This window comes from Aplysia californica, unplaced genomic scaffold, assembly GCF_000002075.1.
Source record: "Aplysia californica isolate F4 #8 unplaced genomic scaffold, AplCal3.0 scaffold00616, whole genome shotgun sequence".
NCBI classification, from domain to species: domain Eukaryota; kingdom Metazoa; phylum Mollusca; class Gastropoda; order Aplysiida; family Aplysiidae; genus Aplysia; species Aplysia californica.
In genome coordinates this window covers 404,726-423,674 of record NW_004797886.1, presented here as the reverse complement: position 1 = coordinate 423,674, position 18,949 = coordinate 404,726, and the positions used below count along the sequence as shown (strand labels likewise).

General features: G+C 36.9%; 1 protein-coding gene across 1 annotated transcript in view; it reads right to left on the bottom strand.

Moving 5' to 3' along the window:
• Positions 1-8,844: 8,844 nt before the first annotated feature.
• Positions 8,845-18,949, bottom strand: part of LOC101864713 (protein FAM13B) — a gene marked incomplete at its 5' end in the record, with an annotated part of 34,426 nt that continues 24,321 nt past the window's right edge. Inside the window, 6 exon segments of the mRNA XM_013087649.2 lie at positions 8,845-12,685; positions 13,237-13,291; positions 13,654-13,755; positions 14,422-14,672; positions 16,719-16,787; positions 17,861-17,944. Of these exon segments, the coding sequence (XP_012943103.1) occupies positions 12,629-12,685; positions 13,237-13,291; positions 13,654-13,755; positions 14,422-14,672; positions 16,719-16,787; positions 17,861-17,944 (618 nt within the window).

Below are 18,949 nucleotides of genomic sequence, written 5' to 3'. Positions count from 1 at the left end.
CGTAAAACAATAACGTAAAAAAAAAAAAATTCGGCATACATCCTGCGCTGTAAGGAGTACATGTCCGAGGGCCCCAGCAGAAACATAACCAAGGACAGTTGGACACCTGTTTTGACATGCCTGGGAGGCAGCATTTACTATAAAACATCACATCAACCTTTCGGAGCACCAGCATCCATCCGCTAAACAAAGCTCATCCTGAGCCAAGGGGACTACAGGCCATCAGAGACAACTAGAGAGGAGTTACACCCCATAGGTCACCGTTTCCTCCCCATTTTTCGCTGAGCGTTTCCTGGGTGAATCAATGGGCATAATTGTCTGTGAGGAGGATCAAGTTGAAGCTCCATGACCATGGTTGACGAAGAGCCACCCAAGCTCTTGGAAACAGAAGACTATGTCCCCGTGGGATATCAGGAGATGTATATATACCCCCACAAAAGGACCTCATCCAACATGCCATGTCTGTATGTGGTATTGATGAAGAGACATGCTCTTAGCCAGGTGGTGCTGAAGTGGAAGAGGTCATCAACTCCATCTTCGACCTCCCAAACTAACTGCTGACTAAACGTCTTTTTTCATTTTGGCACCAAAATGTTTTATTTGCTAAATTGAAAGCCTGATCAGTTACCCTACTACTACTAGTCTTTAAAAAATCAAGTTGAAACTGTGACTAGTTTTTTAAAAAGATTAGAATTAAAATTTCGGAATGACTCTATTTTTAAATGGTTACGCTGGCAAAAAAAACTTTTTCTCAAAATTGCATTGAATAGAAAAAGGCGTTTTGTCAGCTTACGGCAGAGTTCTCCAAGAGAGCCCTGTAAATGGGCTGACTTATCAATGCCATGCTCATTCTGTGCCGAAACAACATAGGCGGAACTGCTGCTTTTTATTTCTTCATCCTTACGGTCATCAATTTTCCTCTACTTCTTTTGTATGTTTGTCACTCTCTTGTGAGCTGCTATTTCCGGGGTGCTTTGATAGTCGAAGCAACTTTGTGCTGTTGAGGCTAGAGAGGTGAACAGAGAAAGCCTGATTTCCTGTTTGGACTTGTCTGTTGACATCCACCCATTGGCGCTCATATGACCTTATGCAGGAGTGCCGTAAAACCTTACTAAAACAAAACAAAAACAACCCAAAACACCATTAGCTCAGTTGGTATCATGCTGGCAAACAGTGTATAGCCTAGTTTGAGTTCACAATGGAAATAAGGGGCGTTCTGAACAAGGAACTTGAGTTGCCTTATGGAGTTTTTAAGGCTGTCCACCTGTCAGTTGTGTCAGGCTATTTTATTCTATCAGAGATGGACGTTCAAAATTCGGAGGTCCTGACTCGTAAACATCAGTGTTGAAAGAGACATTAAACTTATACTTAGGCCTATACCCTACAATTCAATAAAAATAAGACTGTTTGATTTGCTTATTAAATCACAGCAAGAAGCTGTACGCTCTTATTAACACTTTACAGTCACACAGCCAGCAGTCCAAAATACCCCATCTGGTCACCCAGGCAGGAGAGTGACTGCATTGGACTTCTCAAATCTGGCGCAGAATTAACAAATGGGGGGACATTCAAACCCATGCTGTGTGAGGCAAGCCAAGAGTGAAAGGTTTGATTTAAAAGCTTAGCTCTAAACTAAGCTTATTAAAAATAAAAGTGGACTAGCCTAAAATTAGTCAGATGTAAACTTTTTCAGACCCTACCCTATCAATTCAATAAGTGTTCTGAGTCATCTGAGCCTGTCATATTTCCCCACCTGGGTGTCTGAAGTGTCTGTGTGTGTGTAATAATGCCCTGGATGCGTATGTCCTGTCGTATTTAGCCACATGTCCGTCACTTTCTTCCTCCAGAGGTTTAAATTTAAAGACTATATAAATCAAATAAACAGGCTCTTTTCAACCTGAATCTAAACCACTTTTTTTTTGCCTTTTTAGTAACAATGTTACTAACATGAAGCAGTTTGGGGTGGCTCTTTTGGTTTCATCTTGCCAAACACGAAGACACAAGGAGGCAGCCGTGGTGAACAGTCTTCTGGCTGTGGCAAAGGGCGTCATAATATCAAGTATTACCCCAACAGCCACATTTTGTGGTCAACTAATCAGGAGAATAGAATTGAAAAAAAAATAGAAGTGACAAACAGAACTCTCAAAACGACGAACTGCTAATTAGGTTATAAAATCTTTTCTTACTTTAAACTGACTTCACTGGGTTTGAATTTCCACGTCTTTACCATTTCAACACAAGGAAGGAGGGTTATCTGATGAGCTGAACCTCCACACAATGTTTACCATCAAAAGGACAGGATTCAAACATGCCTGGTCAGGAATTTGATCCAAAGTGGTCTGTCCAGAACATTCTCTCCCACAAGTGTAAAGCATAATGCTCTTTCAGCGGCCGTATGGTCATAGTCCGACAATAGCCTCAACTTGCACAGGCATCTTGGGAAGTAGCTAGCTATATTTTCAAGAAGACATAAGTACAGCCAGGTTTGTTGAAGACTACCACCTCTTGTCAAGGATAGAAGTGGATGTCTTAGACAGGTGGATGTTTTGGACATATTTTCGCAATTATAAAAAATACATGCTTTTTTTCCTGATTAAGTTCTGAAAAAAAATTTCTTTTTTCATTTACCATACTATAAAGTCTGAACTTCATCCACGTTTTCACTTCTTTTTATACTACTCTTCATCAATATAATTGTAATAATGCTTGCACTCACTAATCCCAACAAACAGTCTGTTATAATAAAGTATCAGAAAAATTCTACCAACTCAACATCAGTTTGGTAAGCATTAATAATTTATTTAACATAGTGTCAATGGTGACAGGTAACATACATTGTATCATGAGTTAATTCAGTCAATATAATACATGACGACAATTCAGCCCATCTTTCTCTATTGCCCGGCAGCGTGAGGTCCGACAGTGAAGTGATTGCTCTCAGTGGACAACAAACGACAGTGAGGAACCCAGCTGGAGGGAGCCGGGTACCACAAACATTTCACCACCACATGTAGCATCAACATGACATAAAACCAATACTTCGTAACATTTCTCTAACACAAATGGAATTCTGAAGAAATCAGGGCTCACTCCGTCCCTGGAGAAATCAAATTAATTGTACAAAATGTTTGCACAAAGTCAGTCAGCATACTAAAGATGAATACAACACACAATTTTGTTTCAATCACTACAAATCAAAAGGGATTTTGCTCTTGATTTCACCTTAAGTTTTGACAGTCACAACTGACAGAGTGGGTGGTTGGCAGCTGCTCTCGTGTGGTTTGCTTCTTCTTTCCTATCAAATATCCATTTTCTTACTTATCTCCTGTCCGTTTTTGTTACTCTCTTATAGCACCTCTAATCTTCGGCACTTATATGACCTCATTGTGTTGCAAGTGCCGTAAAACTCATCCTAAAACTGAAAAACAACTAACAGATCATCTGTTTTTCAAAAACATCCCATCATTGCATTAGCTCGCAATATGTACCCACATCTTCACTGCCACACCCAATTACAAACATCTTTTCCAATGTCGCTCTAGAAAAGGGCACAAACCGTTCAATATCCACGGAGATGTTACAACAATGACATAGTACTAGCCCTCAAGGTTTCTAGTAGTAGTAGTATAGGGTTTGGGTCAACATGAGGAGCAAAGATGGCAGACTTGAATGTGATTTAACATGTGAGTCAACACAAGCCCCTGTGACTAGGGAACAATATGGGTCATATATATATATATATGTACACGGATATTCTCAAAGTGAATCCAACACCACATTCCTACATTGAAAAAATTTAGAGACCGTAAGCAAGCTGCTCAAATTATGCTGTAAGTCGAGAAATCAAAATTTTTCAGGGCGGAGAAAAAAACTGTTTCGATCTTTTAAAAAATTGTACCTGCTCTCAGTAACTTTTTTTGCCTTTTTCAAAATTTAGATTTTGAATTTTGACAAAATGTTTCTGGAGTACATGTAACTGATACTACAGATTAATAAACTGTGATAATTTTTTCTTTTTAAATTTAAATTGGGGGCAAAGTACATCTGAACATCTGGCAGACGATACGTAGTCTGAGACTGACACTGACAATACAACAAGATTTGTGGAATGTGCACGTGAGTGTATGTGCAGACAGACATAACAGGGGAACAGTTGAGACAAACCAGAAGAAAAGAAGGAAATTTAGCCCGATAAAATCTCTCAGCAAAGCCACAGACAAAACTTACAACAGCGTTTTATCACCTCTATCAGAACCTTAAGTCCTTTAGAATTCATACTCGTGTCACCAGCACAAGTACCAGCAATGGACTTCAGGGGGGTTTTTTCCCCGAGGGACTTCATTGTTGTGAAAATGAAATCAAGTTCCAATCTTCCTGCTCTTACTGCTTGAGTTATGCTCATTTATACTACCAATTAACAAGAACAATGTTCAACATTTCACTTCTACATTAGAACTTTATATCCCATCAATAACTAAATGATATTAAAGCTTTTGTAAGATTTAAAATGGAGAAAATACTAGTTTCTGAAATCATTTGTTGTCTGATCACAACTACATGTTTACATGAAGCAAGAGTCATCATTTCATAATGGGCCTTTTAGATAAAAATGCCTTCTTTTTTTTTTTTACTTCCGTACGAGATGCATCATAGTCATAGTAGTGAAATTAGGCGCTCTTCAAAATAATGAAATTGAAAAAAAAAAAATTAGTACTTTTCCGCCGGTTTGGAAATTTTATTAGAATTTTGGCTCAATTATACAATACCTTTAATGTCCATTTAAAAACATCTCTATGTCGATTTTTTTTTTATAGTAGAGGGTTTTACGGCGCTATACGTGGATTTTACTGAAAAATGTTGATTAGAGGGACAAAAAATGTAAATTTTCAGTTTGCAAGGTACGGAAATCATTAAATGATGACGGTCATTTACTCGCTTATTTTTACCTCTGAAAAAAGGCGACCCTGGCATCCTTCAATCACAAATATCTTGACTCCTGTTCAAGATAGATGCGTATTCTTTTCATCAAAAGTAAGATAATCGAAACCATTGCATTGCTTTATTTACACTGTTGATATGCAATAGGACAAACAAATATGTCCAACATTCCTTTCTTCAGACTAGCACAGAGGGCTTTTACTACTTCCATGAGTCAACAAAAAAGAAACCAACAAATAAGGATATGAAGAACTGCAAGAACATTTTCGAGTACTAGCTTTCAGACAAAACAACATCAAACTAGCTTATACTGCATAAAAAAGACATCATTTGTAGTTGAGAATCACTCTTAAAAGATACGATACAAAAGCCAAACCACCTACTAGATGTCGAAGAGCTTCATGGTACAATCATGACCTCATTTTTCCACGTTCCAAACTGTCAGGACAAGGCAATGGCAATACAAATGAAGGGGGGTCAAGTAAAATGCAGGATACGTCCATGAAAAAATTAGGGTACTCACCCCCAACTTACAACAGTATCCTTACGAAATCAATCCTGAGAAAAAACCAACTTCATTCCCCAACTGTATTTCATACCTATAACCCAGTTAAAAATAAGCTGAGTTCATCAAAAAAAAAAGAAGTAAAACGGGTTACCGTATGTCATGGTAGGATCAATGTGACTGTGCCTGTTCTTCACTTGACCCTTCCACAAACGTACTCCAAAATTGTCTTGTACAAATGCATAACAAGTTACAAACCAAAACCATAATGCAAATGAGAATACAATCTTACTGGCCTATGCTGACAAAATGCAAGGTGCTTTTTTTTTTTTTAAACATTTCATTTTGGAACCATTCACGTACAATGTTCTCTCCCCATTTCATTAGCACTAAGGAGTAATACATTTCCCTTATACGGTACACAGAAGGGCTGAAATAAAACTTCCAAACATTTCCCCTGTAATAAACCAATAAAGCTTGCACATCCTATGCCTCATTCAATAGGCTGCCAGCCTTTGGCACAGTGGTACTTTGTAGGTTTTTTTTAACAAAGGTTTTCACTGAAAAAATATATTATAAAAATATCAATTACGTCACATATCAAAACGATTTTATACTAAAAATAACCCCAAAAAACCCCATTGCCTTCCTTGTACCCTGGCGACATAATAAGGATAACCCTCCTCGTGTGAACTCAAATTCAAGAATGAAAGTTGCACATCGACACTGCCATTTAAACAGATTTAAGAGAACATTTTCATTAGTAAAGTATCACAGACATTCATGTACACGTTTAAAAGAATCAACAATACTCCATGAAAAGACCAGCATGGTAATTTAAGTGTTTGACAACAAGAATATGATTATTTGAGTTGAGTTCAGTGCCAGCTGTGCTACAAAGCAGGTGAGTCAAGAGGAGGGGGATGGATGGGGGGGGCTATCAGTCAAAGAATTATCATTATCATCCGTTTTAGCCCAAAATTAATAATTCGTTATCAACAACATAAAAAAGGGGAACCTAAAAACGCTCCAAGCAACGAAAGTTTAGAAAAAACACAAGCAGGGATCAAAACTCGGGGAGTCCACATTGTACGCTTGAAGTAACAATGCAGTCAACATGACTTGGCAAAAAGACCCAAGGAAATAAATAAAAATCCAGACTTGTGTCAAAATGTCTTTTCTAAAAAGTTACCCTCACTTTCACACTCTCTGCCCCACCCATTCTTCCTCCATAACTCACAAATAAAAGAAAAGACAAAGTAAGTTTGCTTTCCTTCCTTAGTTCAAAGTCACCTTGTCTTTTATATATAACCTAAGTCAGTAGCAAAGTCAATGATTAATGAAACCTTTCAGGAAATAATTGAAGATACCCCAATGTTCCTAAATTCCTCAATATATCTACAAGCACTCTCTAATTCCACAATGTAAAGTGAGAGGGGATGGGATAGCCTTCAATCTATAAATCACATTAATTAATAATGGATGTTTACATATATTGATTTTCAAACCCCTGACAAGTTGACCATTCTATTGCTTGCCATTACATTCATTCACACCCCCGTGTTTTTACAGGATATTTACAGGAAAAAATGGCGCATTTTACTATGGGCTAACGTCCATCAGGTCATGACTCAGAATATCAGATAGGAAAAGATTTGCATGAGATTAGAGACTTTTCAACAAGCAAATGAATTTGTAAATCTTCTTCCTTTTACAGAATTTTCATAAAAATCACTGGTACAGCCATTGACTACCGTAATTAAAAAAAGAATTCCATTGATACGACTCAAGAGACTCAAGAGCAAAACTGTTAGCCTAATCCCTACGACTTGACTTCACAACCCTAGTAAATGCAGGATAGCTTATCGTATTCTATACAAAAATTTAAAAAGTGCATAACTTAAAACAACAAAGCAGTTATCTAGCCTTCATTAAAACAGAAGCTGCAGCTACTTATGTTCTACGTTGACTTATTGTATTCACTCATTACCAAACTCACTATGGTGCTACATAAAAATGAAACGGTAGTCAGCAACAAAAATCAGTCTTTTTAATGACAAAGATATAGACGTAGAAGCTGTTATTCTTTCCTGAAATTGAAATATACCCCTGAGATAAAATCAGTCTACACAGAAGCAAGAACACCAAATGTTGATATGTAATAATGGCAATGGTCAACAACACTAGTATTCTCCTTGTACAAAAATGTGTCTGGTAAAAAATTGTGAGACCTTGAAGGTGAGACAAGCAATGTGTCAGATAACTGCCGAAGCAGCATCTTTGACTGGTATTAAAATATATAACAAATACATGTACCAACAATGTCTGGCACAAACAAGCTACATCTCGACTGCTCAGGGGAAGACATCGTCATACGTCACTTTTCAAAATGTCAAATGGCAGAGTCTAACAAAAACTATTTGATCTGGGGTTCTTTACAAAATGTTGCTGCTTACCATAATTTTACGGTTGTCTAGTACTTGAGGAAGCAGTATTACCCAACAGCGCAGCGGAAGTCTGAAAAATAGCTCTCGAATTCCAAGTGAAGAGAAGAGAAGAGAATCTTGTGCATTGTTTTAGGATTTGTCGTTTTGCCGCAGACACCATTGTTAAATGACGTTTTCCTTTATATTTTTTTGTTCGTAAGATGTCAAGAAAATATCGCCAGTGTCGCAAGCAATCCACTTGAGTCCATTTGGGTACTTTTTACACTAGAGATAAAAATCTAGTTTTTGTTGTGTTGTTTTTTTTAAAGTTTTAGTAGAGGTTTTACAGCGCTCACAACTGCATAAGGTCATTTGAGCGCCAGAAGAATAGAGGTATTACAAGAGAGTAACAAACATAAAAAAGAAGAACGAGAGATAAGGACGATAGATGTTTGATAGGAAAGAAGAAGCAAACCACATTAGAGCACCCGCCAACCACCCACGTTGTGTTGTTTCTATAAGGAATCATGAAAAGCAAGAAAATTGTAAGCTTGACCATAGCATTAAATTGCATTTTGGTGATGTAGAAAGATGCATCTTTGACAGAGGTTAAGGAAGTAGTAAAAATCGAAAATTCTCAAAATTTGGAATTAAGTGGATTGTTTGCGACAGTGACGATACGTAAAGACTACATGGTCTCTCCTGATGTATTACAGTGAACGACAACATCAACTTTAACGATACTCAAAACTTTGATGAAACAGACCCACATTTCAGTCAGTTGTTATCAGATGAACTTGTATGAGGAATGAAGACGTGACAGTACAGCGCAGTGACTATGCATGTTGAGTAGATGGTGCAACACAAGTGAGAACAAACACTCAACACATCTCATGGAATGCTACTCCACACAAAATGGTTCATACAACATAAACAAAACAACATGAGGCTATTGAGAGAATTTGGTGTCATGACTTTTTCCTCACAATGAACATTATCAGCAGTACCTTCATGATTTTTAAATAGTCTCCTTTTCAACATTAAGAATCATTTCAATTCTAACATGAAATGCATTACAGTTGACACTTATACACTCAAGGAACAAAAAGACCATAACACTTCAGTAAATGTGTAAGGAAATTAAAGCAAACGGAAAATCTTATCTCCACATTGATTTCATCTCTTGTACAATTTCCCAAGTTCATGAAACCGAAGTTTCAGCACGCTTAATACTGTTCATTTCATTTGGCGTGTATATTATTCTAAGACCCTGTTCTTATTCCACTGTTGCAAGACGGAAGGTGAAACTAATTTTCTTTTGACATTTAGAATACATTCTGCCTATAAGTTTGAAGAGGCACACTTTACGTTCAAAGAAATTATTTTTAATATTGTATAAAAAAAAACTTTCAGCAACTGGAGAAAACATAAAAACATAAAAAACTTACATATTACTTTTGAAAACGAATGCTACCATCAAAATGAGCCATGAAAATTCATATTACAAGTCACAATACTAAATGGTCATGAAACACACCACAGCAGATTTTAAAAATAAAATCAAACCTTTTGAGTGTACAGAAATGAGACTAGTGTGAAGTAGGTCCAACAGTTGGCATCTGAATGAAATAATTCCTTGTTTACAGCAACACTTCTTCCTATCATTCTCTAAGTCAAACAAAGCCACAAAAACAAAAATTAAAATTAAACAAAACAGTAGGATACATTGGTTCTCTACACTGATTCCCTTCCTTCGATGAAAGAAAAGTATACACACTCAAAACCAGTGAAATAACTTTGAACAATACTAACTAAGACTTCAGTTTTCCTACACAGTGTGTGCAAATGGAAGTAGATATTGCACAATACATTGATCCCTAAAACAGAAAGTGAAATGTGGCGCAATTCAGAAAAAGGACATCCAACTAGCAAAACAAACTAAAACCAACGAAAAGACAACTTGAAATGTCAGAAAAAGACGGTAGTGGTCAAAATTCATGAGTAACAGGTCAAAGTGGTCAAATAGTCAATAGTAGCAAATCACCTACAGTATACCTATAAAAATAAAGCATTAACGAGACATAAGATAATCAAACTTTGTCCAAATTAAAGAAGCAAATACAATGACAAATGAACAGCAAACAAGAACAGACCTTAAATAAAGAACAGGATCTGACTGCCACTATCACAAATGAAGACTTTTTTGTTGTAACATTTTGGAATGCAAATACAACAATAACCCAAGCTCAAAAGCCAATATTAAAAGTCTCTAGGTCAAGAGTTTACATTTTCTAATGGCTTTAATCCCACTGAAATTTTGTTAATTTCCTAAATCAAAATATCATTATCAAGCTCCTGAATAGTTCAATTTTGAACCAAGTAAGAGAAGAATTGAATGAGAAGAAAATAGTATCTGAATATAAACTAAAACAATCTTTTTACAAAAAATCTGAAAAAAGACCTGGTGCTGAATATTTGAAGTGAAAATCTCTGGCAAAAGATCTATCCCAAACAAAAGAAATTCAGATCTGATGAAATAACAAACAAAAAAATTCCAGAAAGGCAGACAAAGATTTCAGCTTGATAATTTGCCAGTCTAAACAATCCTCATCCTAAGGGGAAACTGAAAAAACGGGTGAACAATTTTTGACAGAGAGATGGAAACACTGCTGCAGCAAAATACAGGAACCTCATTCATGACAAAGAAACATCTGCAACATGGCTTTGTTTATACATCTCATTGTATTGAAACAAATACCAAACTAACACCAACAAAATTTTTAATTTTTTAAAGACAACTACATAGGCGGACTAAAAGAATCTGATAAGCGATTCCTTTTCAGAGAAACAGTTTTTTTCTCTCAAGGTCAAAAGAGCGACCCAGCTTTTGGCAGGAAACCTTTATAATAAAAATAAATTAAAATAAAAAAACCAACATATGAAGCAATGTGTTTATTTTACCACTTACATCTACAACTTTTCAAGGTCTTCTCTCTTTCACTTAGTAGTATCATATTACCTGTGAGATCTGGTTGTACAAAAACTGAAATGTAGATAGCATGGTGGAAATATTAAGTATACATTTCCTTCTCAGTTGTGGTAAAGAATAAGTTATGTAACAACATCTGCTTTTTAGAATCTTTTGACACAATCTACATTAGGCTTGGGCGAGCGCATTCAAGTGCAGGCTAGATTAAGTGATTCCAAATATCGCAAGAGTCAAATCATGAAAAATTGGATGAAAGTTGTCAAAATGCCTCAGCTTTCAAAAATGAAAATAAAACTGATGCTATAGCATATGTCACTCAAGAACATTTCATGAGGTCTGCATCCAATTAGTCTCGAAACTATTTGATTTTAATTTTCAAGACGGACAGTTTTGTTCTTTATTAATTATCACCTTACTGTGAGCCACGTTCATTATTAATTACTGGGTAAACCCACGGGCTAGACTGAAACTTCTTGCGGGCCAGCCGTAGTTTGATCAGCCCTGCCTGATCTACATCGTGTCAAACACTACCCAACAATGACCTGTTAAACTCCTTCAGAATAAGACTGAACAAATAATGTGCTGAAAACACAAACCAACCATACTGAAAACGACAATTGTCTAAAGACAGCAGTGACCTACAGTTGACCATTGCCTTGATACAGGCAATTAAAACAGACAGTGACTGTATATCATTTTCAAAAGAAACAAAAAGTTCTTACATTTCAGTAACTATTAACAGTGTAGGTAACTCATTGCCCACACACCTATTCGGCTCAGGCAAAACACAGGAATTTACTGTATTTCAAGACAAATGCCATGGGCTGGAAAAGTCATACACAATGTATCATGGTACATCATAATAAACATCAGTATCTATCTCTGTTCAAAGTCATGGAGAGGACTGAAGCTCCATTATAATCTATCAAAAGAGTTACTTCATCACACCTTTTTAGGGGAGGAAAACAGTCTTGATTTTGCCGAAATTGAAATGATAAAGGTTGTAATAAAAATGACGAGAAACAATTTTTCTTTAAAATTATCTATGAATTAATAAAATTAATTATAAACAAGTGGTTAAAAATTATTTTTCAGATTACTTTCCCTCACAGCATGGGAACAAAATTTCTCGGTTTGCTGCACCATATAATGTGGCACAAGGGAAACGAATTAAAAATTGTCTATGACAGGAAAAAAAATTAAGTCAAAAATAAATTTGAAGAAAATCTTTGTGATAGATCATCATTCAAATAATCTGCCTTTATTTCCAATAATTAATAGTGTCGCCATGGCAGAAAAATTTCTGGCACTTGTAAATTCAACAGACATCTGAATCAACAGGTCAACAGGAACTGTCTCGTCTCTCACTCCGAGAGTCTGAAAGTAGCTCCGATAGTAGAGCAGCAAAAAACTGGTAGGAAAGACTTCACAACAGCTGATTTATTCAGTGGTCGGAAAACAAAACAGTCTCATATGTACAGCATGCACAAGTGATAACAGTGGTCAACAGAGTTCATTAACTCTCTCTGTGCCAAGCATCTATATACACCCTCATTTTTCTTCAGACCAAATGAACGGGCGCAGATAAATCAAGGCACAAAAAGAGTTAATCTGCCTAAAGGGTATTCTTCCTTTTCAGATACATGATGCCAATTCTAAAGTCTCAGCCTTCAGTATACATATTTACCTCTCAGGAAGGGAGAGAATATGAGAAAAATGGTGATAAAGAACATGATGTATGATGGAAAGAATGAATGAAAAATTCTCAAGTTACTCTTGATGCTTCAACACCAGGGCCTCCATCAGCCGTAACCTCGCTTTCACTTTCTGAAAAGTACACAGAAAACAAAATTTACACTCAGACCTGCTCCGACTACCACCTGTCAAAAAGCAATCACCTGTACAAACGACCACTTTCCAGTTTGCCCCCTTGTCTCTTTTTAAAGATTATCATGACACTGTCAAAGATGTCAGTTAACCAACACAATGTACATTAAAACAGTAGTACAGTGAGAAAATGAGGCTAAAACAGCACCTGGACATGGATGGCTGGTGCCTCTATAAAAATAAATCATTGATGGTCAGGTCAGGACAGTGAAAAACATTTCAATGTTTCGTTGAAGGCAACTTTAAGTGAAAACCCTCTGTATTTCCAAGGAATTGAAAATTTCTAGCCCAAGCCATTTAAAAAAGATGTTATCTATCCCCATCTAGTCCAGTATGAAACACTTTTTTTCCTGTTCAGTCATAGAAAATGTCAAACTGGGACAAAAAGGTATTATCTTCTAATTATCTTATCTACGACTGAGGTCAGAAAAGAAGCATCAACATCTACAGTTCTCAACACAACTGCGTGAACGAAGGAAAAAGATACTCACTTTATATTCGCTGTACTCTTTGTGTAAAGGATGCCTATCTTCCTTTTGAACTTTCCTGTAGATGAGAGGAAAAAAACGAAATACATAGTTTACCATTCTCAGGACAAAAAAAAGGGATAAAACCGGCAAAGAGATATGTTGAATGAGTATTACAAGTACATATAAGTAATTTTCTATTAAGCGCTATACCAAGCATTCACAGAACAAAGGTTGAATCACATTTATACTTATGTCCACCACAGTCACACAATCCCCCATTCCCAATGTTTTGCTACCACCATTATTGATCAAATTCATCCAAATCAGACACACGACATATTAAAATAAAAAATGTCATGACTGTAATACTAGGACAACACAAATTTGCATTAGCAACATGAATCAAACAAAACACTGCCAAGGAATTCAATTAATTACCTTCCATTCCTTTCAACAAAACTCTCTTCAAATTCCTTCAAACAACGCCGCAACTTTTTCTTCTGTACTCTTGAGGACTCAATCTCAACATGAAGTTCTGACCTGGAGAAGAAAATACAAACCAGAATCAAATTATGTCTGCTTAGCGTGATTGCACTGTAAGTGATATATCTTCATAGTAGAGCCGATCAGATGTAACAACGCTTTTATACCCCGGAACTCCAAATGTAGCTGGAATATCCCTTTATTAAACAAATATTCCAATAATCCTGCTAACCTTGTGCCAACAGCTGAATTTCACGTGACAGGAGAGGATGCAGGAATAGAAGAAAAATATTTTATTAGTGTAAAAGAAAAATAAGTTTCCCAACAACAACTGAAATGTCTCAACAAGGCAGACAGAAGTGGTAGAGTACAGTCCAACCTGCTCTAACAGTCATCTGTCTTACACTACAAATGGCCAATTAAAAAAAACAATTATAATGAAACTGTCCAAGATGTCCACCTGTATAAGACAACCACTTTTTCCCTCGATAAAGGGTATCCATCTTGGACATTTTCAACTGTATATAAACTTTCTTGCCAAAGAATAAAAGTCTGCAAAAATAACTCTTCCTTTTCTTCTCACTCTATGCTCTCCTGAAAAACTGAGGGCTAACAAAAAGTGCCTTCTTCAACCCACTAGCAAAGATTTTTTCCCCAAAAAAAATAAAAAGAGGAGAACTTCATTTTTAAAAAAACAAAAAAAACCCAACAAAACAAACTTACAAGGAAAGCTCATGAAGGTGAGCATCTCCTCCCGAGTCCTCCGCCTCCTCCGAGCCCCCTCCTCCTCCTCCTCCTGGCTGTTGCATACCCTCATCGTTGACATTGCTGTAGGAAGACCTTTGTTGAGGAAAGCCCAGGTCTCGGAGCACGGTCAGATCTCTGGTGACCAGGCCAAAATCTGACGTGCCAAAGTCGGGCGTGCTCGGACCGTCCTCGTCCGGATCGGCAGTGGGGATGTGGATGGTATTTCTCTGGAAGCAAAGCAGTTTTTCTTTGTGAAATACAAAGTGGAAGTAACACCCCCAAAGCAGATACTAATTCGATATGCAGTCGAACCTGCCCTTATAGCCATCTTTTTAAGACAATCACCTGTGCAAACTTAAGTACTTCCCTACCAGAGCAGTGTTACTGACTGAAGTGTCTTTCGGCCATTCCCAAAGGGGGGATATTAACATGCTCTTATGAACAGTAGAATTGTAAATGGGCTGATTTATCAATGTCAGGCTCATACTGTGCAGGAACAGCCTAGGGGGAACTGCTGCTTTTTCTTTCCTCATCTTTACTATTGTAATTTTTTCCTCTACTTCTTTTGTATGTTTGTCACTCTCTTGTGAACTGGTATTTCCGGGGTGCCTTGATAGTCGAAGCAGACTTTGTGCTGTTGAGGCTAGAGAGGTGAGCAGAGTAAGCCAAATTCCCCGTTTGAACTTCTCTGTTGACATCCCCCCCTTGGCACTCATACAACCTTATGCAGTTGCGAGTGCCGTAAAACCTTACTAAAACTAAAACAAACTACTTCCCACTAAATCTCCCCCCCCCCCCCCCCCCCAAAAAAAAGTTATTGTTATAATGACACCGTTCAAGACTTCCAACTGTCTAAGATAACTATTTTTCTCTTTGACAATGGATGGCCATCCAGGACAATTTCGACTACAAACTGAATAAAGCTTTGTCGCAACATTAAGTAACAAACCGCAATAACTTCTCCCTTTTTCCGCTCATTGAAAAAGAACCCCAACATTACAACCAAAAGGCCATTGAAAACAAGCAAGTAATTCATGGTTATCTTTCATTCTGTAGATAGTACTGAGATATCCATATAAGCCAATAAAAATGTTAGAACATTTATATGTCCCAAAAAGTATGATGCCTTGCTCCCCACCAAGAACTTATATTCAACCTCTTCAATGCGCTTGAAAATTAACAGCGAATCAACTGCTTACTGAGATACTCTGCCATATGCCGTTTTGAAAAGTGATACATTACGGAGTCTTACAATAAGCAGTCGAAATGTACTCAGTACCAAAACAAAATTACCATGTACGGGATTCACATTCTTCTGATGTAAAGAACGAACACCCTATAAACTAAAACAACCTACTTCTGTTCTAGAAATGCATTCTAAAAAGTGTAATGTGAAAAAAAAAAATAATAAGACATATATTTTAATAATGATGCAATCCAAATGTCCAGGGTCTTTGAAGCATTTGGTCAGCTAGCTGTTCAGAAGTACTACGCCAAAAATTGTGACAATTTCTTAATCTGTGGTATTGGTTGAATGTTCTCAAGAAATATTTTGTCGAAATTTAAATCATTAATGTTGAGAGAAGCAATCAAAGATACACATAAGGGTGGGACAATTTTCACAAGAATGAAACAGTTTTTCCTCTCTCCTGAAAAATTGTGCTTCCTGGGCTAATAACGGTGGAACAGCTTGCCAATGATTTATAAAGCTCACGTGAGGGGGTTCCAGAGTGAGGGGACAGATTTCCACAATAGCATAAAATGCAAAAGAAGAATAGGGAGCAGTGATTATTTGCATTCACAAGAATTAACATGACAATGAAATGTGGCAGTACATTGAAGGTGCCACAGCTTTCTTTACCACTTTCAAACACTGAGGATCTTTGGACTAGTGCTTGTCAACGTGGGTGATATCGTCCACTAGTGGGCCATTTGGTAATTTTGGTGGGGATACCCGTGTAGCGAAAGTATGCTCTGCTGGATATACAGTCAAACCTGCTTTAACGGCCACCTGTATAAGATAGTCACCTGTACAAACAGCCACTTCCCATTTCACCTTTGCAAATTTTTACGTTATAATGATGCTGTGTAAAGATGTCTACCTGTTGAAGACAACCGCTTTTCTCGAAAATGGGGGACAAATTAGTATTGTTCCATACAAAAAGTTTAGAGTCTTAAAGGTAGTTAAAAATGGGCACTGGTTATAAAAAGGTTGAAAAGCGCGCTTTTAAACTGTTATGTTAAATGACATTGGTATTAGGCATGGAACTTACAGGATACGTAACAGGAATTTCAATCATCTGATCTTCCGGCACCGTTTGCAGTTCAAGGGAATTGCGAGGCTGGGGATGAAAAATGTTAGTGTGCTAAATTTCTACATAATATGTAACAGTGTTATTCATTATTAACTCTTTCACTGTCTTGTTCTGTGAATTTTTTTTCACTATCTTCTGTCCTCATCGTGCCAAATCTTCAGAAGCCTGCATCTATTACCTATTCTCCAACCCGACTGCTAAGTCCTTCTCCTTTCTCAGGGCCATGTTCCATCTTCACATTCTAAAGAATCTGACTGATGTGTTTCTTTCGTAATAAGCTACAATTTATGAGGACTCTTGATTTGATAGCTAATCCTTACAGGCCTGCCCTGTTGAACTTTTTGTGGTCGAAGGTATGAGGATGCACAGCACTTCCAAGTTCTTTTTAATTTAAGCCTGAGATACTCAGTGATCAATACCATAAACATCTCGAATAGTAATGAGAACCTCGGGCATGGTTTTTCAACAGTGAAAAGGTTAATAACTAGTAAGTCTAGAAAATGCTGTTTCCTAAGAAAGGGAAGTTCAATCTAAAGAAATGTGTTACTGGGGTTGCTTAAAATAAGTCAGCTCAGTGTTTAAAAAAAAAAATATATATATATATAAAATATATCCAAATTTATACAATACTTTTCAACATTAAGAACAAATTTGAATGATGTTCAAAGTCCACAAACAAAAGTGATCAGAAAACCAGTAAAAAATTTGAACCAACTAAAAATAGATACACATTAATCTATTTATGCGTTTTTATATAACACAAAGCTTCATGTCAGTTGTTAGTTTCATAATCAGTTAATGCTGTTATGGATATGTTACTTTATAATTAGATTCATACTTGTATACCAATTTCTGACCATACAATACAAACATAAAAAAGCACCCCTCTCCCCCAGCACATTAAAAAAAAGAAAGTTCCAATGATGTAATGAGGAAGCAGTACATCTACAGATCCCTCAGAAGAGACAAGTGAAAAGCTTACTATGATTTGATAAAAAGCAACAGAGAACTAGGTTAAGACTTTGTCTCATGTAAACACATGGTGGAGAATACAAAAAGAATAAAAATAAAGACAATCACAGGTTTCAAACTGTACTCACAGACACAGGTCTGGCCAGTATTCTCTTGATGGATCTGTACCTGTCGTATAACGGTCGCATCAGATCTTTTTCATCTCGTGTACACTGGAAAAAAAAGTGAAACGTACATCAAGATGCCAAACCAAATCGAACAGAGAACCAACATACAGGAAAGTGGAAGTTTTGTTTCAAAATAACTATGGCGATACACTGGTAAGTTGGGAAGATGGAGAGGGAAAAAAAGAGAATACTTAGGGTACACTGAGCATTGTGCAGTCTTAATTCTTGCACAAATGTGATAATAACTATAGCATAAACTGAGCTGATTGCTTTTGTTTGAGAAAAGAGGAGCGCACTGACACAACAAAGGTCATTTAGTGCTGGGCAAAACGCTTGTTTAGTTTTAGTAAGAGTATTATGGCGCTCACGACTACATAAGGTCATATGAGCACGTGTAAGAAGGAGCAAACAGCACCAGAGCACCCACCAACTAACCACCAAAGAAAAAATAAGACAGGAACAAAAGAAGAAAAGAAAAGTAAGAACTACCAGTGGCGCTCTTCAACCACTCAAGCATTAAACTGGCAAAGAACAAGTAGTTTCTCTACTCACAAGTCACTTTTCAGTTTTAGTAAGAGTTTTACGGCACTTGCAACACAATAAGGTCATATAAGTGCCGAAGACTACAGGCCTTACAAGAGAGTAACTAACATAAAAAAGGAGGAGAGACCAGGATAATATATGTTTGATAGGAAAGAAGGAGCAAAAAATCACTGACTGGGGGTAAAAAAGCAATAACCAAAGTTGCCCTGGGGGAGACAGGGTGTTCAAAAACTCTTATCGCCATTTACATGCATTAAAACAAATTGTACTATATACAAGTTGAGGATTTTGAGGGAAATGAAACAAGAGAAGACAACTGTTGTATAATTCATCTTTCTGTGGAAATCTAAAAAGAGGCAGACACACAGCAAGAGGTGCAAATCTTGAGAGCTTTAGGTAAACTGTATTAAATTTCTCAAATAGGAAGATTGCAAGTTGGAAAATAAAGTATGAGATGTGACTGTGTTCTCATTGTCCTTCTTATTCATATAATGCTCTAATGTTCAT